The 5,219-nt window shown below is 30.7% G+C and overlaps 1 protein-coding gene across 1 annotated transcript; it reads left to right on the top strand.

The window, feature by feature from the left end:
• Positions 1-556: 556 nt before the first annotated feature.
• LOC118061374 (peroxisomal membrane protein PMP22) lies at positions 557-3,853 on the top strand. The gene is made up of 7 exons (XM_035074806.2): positions 557-828; positions 1,192-1,290; positions 2,377-2,478; positions 2,719-2,794; positions 3,242-3,312; positions 3,410-3,495; positions 3,591-3,853. Exons 1-7 carry the CDS (start codon positions 757-759, stop codon positions 3,640-3,642), a joined length of 558 nt encoding a protein of 185 aa, XP_034930697.1. The 5' UTR covers positions 557-756; the 3' UTR covers positions 3,643-3,853.
• The last annotated feature ends 1,366 nt before the right edge of the window (positions 3,854-5,219 follow it).

The following is a 5,219-nucleotide window of genomic DNA, read 5'->3' as shown; positions in this document are numbered from 1 at the left end:
CATCAAAGAATATTTTCTTGATTATTTATTATTCTCTAGGAATTATTAACTTGATACCCTAAAAAAAAAAATAATAATAAATTTTAACATCAAGATGCTAGTAGAGAGACAGGCATATGTTTTATCAAAAGAAAAGTCAAATCACAATAATTTTACATTTTCAAGTTGGTGTCCATAAACAAATAGAAGGGCTAGCAAATCATTTTCTTGACCAACTAAAAAAATTGCTATACGACAGCTATTTCCAAAGCAAAGGACATTGAATATCCCCATGTTGTTTTGAAGTCCGGTACACGATCATGATACGATAGGTTTATCTTTTGATCTATAAAAAAAATTCAATCCATAATTGATATTGATCTGGTATGATTCAATTAATTTAATTAAAATCTTGTTTTATTTTTTAAAATAATAATATTTTTCTGACTTAAAAAAATTTATTGAACCAAATTATAAATTATGATAATGAATTTGTGACTCGAACGTTGCACCACCGGTTAATCACCTACTTATGCTTAATAACTATGGTTGAGTCAACTCATGTAACTCATGTTGCTATTGGCTTCCATAGACAGAACTGAGACTCCAAAACTTATGTACCACTTGTCACTTTTTTATGTCTTGTTAGATATTCTAGAGCGAGCAGCTGGTCAGGTTAGCAAGAGAGGAGACGAGAGGGAGTTAGGTGAGGGTGATTATTAGTATAAAAAGTTGAGTCTTCCTTGCTCAATCTGAGAGGAGAAAGGAAAAACAAAAATGGGGTCAGTAGCAAAGAAGGGACTGCAACAGTATATGTTACAGCTTCAACAGCATCCCTTAAGAACTAAGGTCTGTATTTGAAAACAATCTCTCTGTTTTTTATGTGTATTCTTGTTTGTTTTGGATTTGGTTTTGATGGGTTGCTTTGATTGAGGAAGAAATCGATGAAAGTTTGAATCTTTTCTAGTTTTTTCTTTTTTCTTGGCTTGATTTTTTATGGGTTACTTTGGTTGAGGGAAGAATGTGATGAAAGTTTGGGTCTTTGCAGTTTTCTGAATTTTTAAAAAATGGGAAATTGAGGTCAACTGCCCTCTTGATAATTGCAATTGTTTTGAGTTTGGAAGTGAAAAATTGAGATCTAAATTATTAAATTGTTAACCTTTGTGAATTAGTAATGCGATCTGATGCTGTAAGAAAATTTTTGTGATGCAGGCAATTACAGCAGGGGTGCTGTCAGCTCTCAGTGACATAGTATCGCAGAAACTCTCTGGCATTCAGAAACTTCAAATTAAAAGGATTTTGCTCAAAGTGGTACAAGCTAGTTTCTTTCTCATATCATTACCTTCAATTGTTTTCCTATGAAACTGATTGAGCCGTGTGAGTTTTATACCATTCAGTTTATTTTTCCCTTTTGATATTTATTATAGAATATATTAACTTCATTGATTGGCAGAACCAGAATCCTTAGCAATTTATGCGTTAGGACTCTGGAGTAAGCAGAATTTTAATTGATAGGAAATAGTAGGAAAGCTGAGAGATTTTGCGGGGAGTTTGGATTATCAGCTTTAGCTCAATAAAGTCAACTTATCTCAGTGTAGTTCAGTTAGCTGTAGACTGGTATGCTGTGATAGAGAAATTGCAACTTTGCATTGGTTTCTAAATTGTTTCTTCTGTTTCAAAATTGAACCATGTTGACGTTGCTTGGTGAATGTGTATCAAGCTTGATATCAAATAGTCAAGGGCTATTGAAAGCAAAGAAAGGAAATCGTGATTGCAAAATGATGCAGGATGATTTTTAGGGAAAATTATTTGTTTCCTTCGTTATTTTTATTCTTATTTATTTTAGGAAAATATTTTTCTTTATTGTGTTTTTATTTTTTACTATTTAGTTTAGGAATACCAAATATATTGTAGCTCTATAATTATTTATTAGGATTTTTTCTGCTTCAAGATAGACCTAGAATTAGTATAAATCGAGTTGTTTAGCTTGTATTTCAGCAAACTACTTGAAGAGAGAATATTTAGCAATAAATTTTTGAATGAGGGTTTTTGTGTGGTGATCCTATTCGGCAGGATTAAATTAACTTATTTAACCACTGGTCTACCTTTGGTCACTTTCTGGTATATATCAGGCATTAGATGCAAATGACAAGCATTTGTGCACAAAGATGATCAAATCTACCTATATTTCAATCGTAGTTGAATTGACCATGACAAAACACAATAGTGATCCTAAGTTACAGCAAATTAATTTGAATCTTTAAATGCTATAAAAAGTTGTGGATATTCTAAGTTGCATGCATGTCAACTTCTGAAATGTTAATTAAAATATGTTTATTCACTGTCCAACCTTTCCTGTTCTCTTACAATCATTCATCCTAACGTGGCTAAATGCAGCTTTTTGGGTTTGGATATCTTGGACCATTCGGCCATTACCTACATATACTACTGGATAAACTTTTCAAGGGAAAGAAGGATACAACAACAGTTGCCAAGAAGGTATACTAACTTGTGACTCCACCTGTAAAATTCCAAATTCTCAGTTCTTCTATTATAAATTACAACTTTTTGATCATATAACTAGTGTCGTGTTCAAATTTGTTCAACCGTGATTATGTTCTATATATTACTGCAACACCTGATGCCTATGTAAATAGTGATGATCATTCAATCAATCACACGTATTTTTCTAGCCTATTAAATTAAAAGCCATTCTAAAACGCTGAATCATTATATCAGGTGGCAGTAGAGCAGTTGACAGCTTCTCCTTGGAACAACTTGGTTTTCATGGTTTATTATGGGATGGTTATCGATGGTAAGTCCATATCTGCATCTTAAGATTATTAACTCAGCAATGCTGCAATCCTATCTGATGGTTGGTTTTTCTAAGCTTCACTTCCATAAAATCTGGTAAGACATAAAAAAACTTAGTTGGTGAAGTTACAAGTCTAGATCCATGGAAAAGAATCTTTAGTAGAAACAAAGGGATTAAAAAATAAATTGATTCCTTGCACAACCTACTCCCCAATTATGATCCCAATGTAAGATTTCTTCCATTTCTTAATTTGAAGTACTTTTGCATGACTTTAAAGTCAAAGAACTGTCGAAATTTAAAACGAAGTTAGCTTGGAAGAAGCATGTGTTGGCTCAGTTTGAGAAAGTTTCACACAGACATTAGGAAATGATATGCTGATTGATTTGTTTGTTGCATGAAAGAGAACATTATTGATGCTTATCATCTAACAAGAAACATGAAATGCAGGAAGACCCTGGTCGCAGGTGAAAACTAAACTAAAGAAGGAATACCCAGCAGTGCAGTTCACATCATGGACGGTATTGCTCCTTGATGATTACAGTTAAATCAGTTCGGTACATTAAATAACAAGTCTATTAATTGTCCTAAAACTTTGATAAATGAAAAAAAATGCAGTTCTGGCCTGTTGTTGGGTGGGTAAATCACCAGTACATTCCACAGCAATTCCGTGTCATCTTCCACAGCCTAATCGCAGTCGGCTGGTATTCTCTTCGTCTCCAATCTACTCATCTCTGTTTTAAATTTACTTTACTAGATTTTGCAGAATGAAATCGGCCTTCTTTTCCTTCATTTTCAGGGGAATATTTCTGAATCTCCGAGCAAAGTCCATGGCATTGACCAAAGGCTAACAGAAGAAGAACATCAGAAATCACCGATATGTCATCATTGATGATATGTCACCATTGATGAATAATGCTTCCAATTGCACGGATAGATTATCTGGTTAGCACATTGTTTTCAGCAACCATAAACTCAGCAACATCAGTTCTTATTTATATGCGTGTAACGTGTGATGAATGTTGATTGAAATTTTCATTGGAAATGTTTTCTATTGCTCTATGTGTTTTTACTTTACTTATATTTTATTTTTTGAGTCTCTTTTCTAATAATTTGCTGCATCAGCTTGCACGCCTGTGTGTACTGTGTTTATATTATGATGAGATTTAAAGGATTGTTATTCTCCAAGTTGTATTGACCTGGCCGGGGCATGACTTGGTTTAAGTCAAGTTAGGTAAGTTAGGTGGGTTAATTGGAATTAATTAAAATGATGTTATTTTAAAAATAAAAATAAAACAATATTATTTTATATAAAAAATAATAAATAGGTTTTAACCGGATCCATTGACTTGCCAGTAGATCTGCATATATATATATATATATATATATATATATATATAGACACACACATACATGTATGCATGTATGTATTGGTGCATAATTATAACTCTAACACTGTCAAAATTCTTGCAAACCTCTAATCTTTTAAGAACTATAAATTCTCCCTGATGTTGAACGCTTACACATACTTGTGTTATAAAATATAATTTTCAATACATAATGGAATTATTATTTTAAAAATTCAATAGTTCCTAAGAATTAAATATGCAAATATCAAATAATTAATTAGCAAAACATCATCCAGTAAATTGAGATAATAGAATTTCACCTAGTTTTCTTAAGCACATAATAATTAGCATTATAATTTCCTTCAATATATTAATATTTTTATTTTTATTTTTATTCTTGATGCCAGTTATCATCATTTAAAAAAAAAAAAAACTAAATACTCGATTCCTTTATTCAGATATAGAATTTTAGTTTATTAGTCTCATAATAATATGTGTAACTCATGAGTTTTGCGTTTTCCAAAATAAGTTTGGTATTGAAAAATATGACTTGTATATTTGTTTTACCATGGCTTACATAAAAATTAAAATAAAAAAAAATCATACTCAAACTACGGATCTATGCGGCAATAAATAAACTAATTAATGGGTATTGGTTCCTGAATGGTTGTGCTCCATTTTGTTTTTTGGTTATTTATTTTGTATTCAATTTAAAGATATTGTCCAATTATTTTATGTTTAAATTATAAAGAATGACTTCAAAATATTAATAAATATATATACCATTTGACACATAAAACTGCTAAATGACTCAATTGTTTAAATTCTTAGATGAAACTACAAGACTATAATTTATATAATTTTTTTAATATAATTTAAATTATTATATAAGACTACAACATAATTTATATAATTTTTTAATATATTATTTCATGAGTTTTTTTAACTTAAAATTTATATAGATTCACATTAACCTTTCGTAGTTTTTTTTTATCTTCTTTTGTCTTTATACGCTGCACTTTACTCAGCAAAGTCCCGAAAAATAATTACTGGAAAGGTTCAAATTTTTTTTTTTTTAA

This window comes from Populus alba, chromosome 11 (genome assembly GCF_005239225.2).
Source record: "Populus alba chromosome 11, ASM523922v2, whole genome shotgun sequence".
In the NCBI taxonomy this organism is placed as follows: Eukaryota; Viridiplantae; Streptophyta; class Magnoliopsida; order Malpighiales; family Salicaceae; genus Populus; species Populus alba.
Note: the sequence above shows the minus strand (reverse complement) of the source record. Positions and strands in the feature narration are given on the sequence as shown.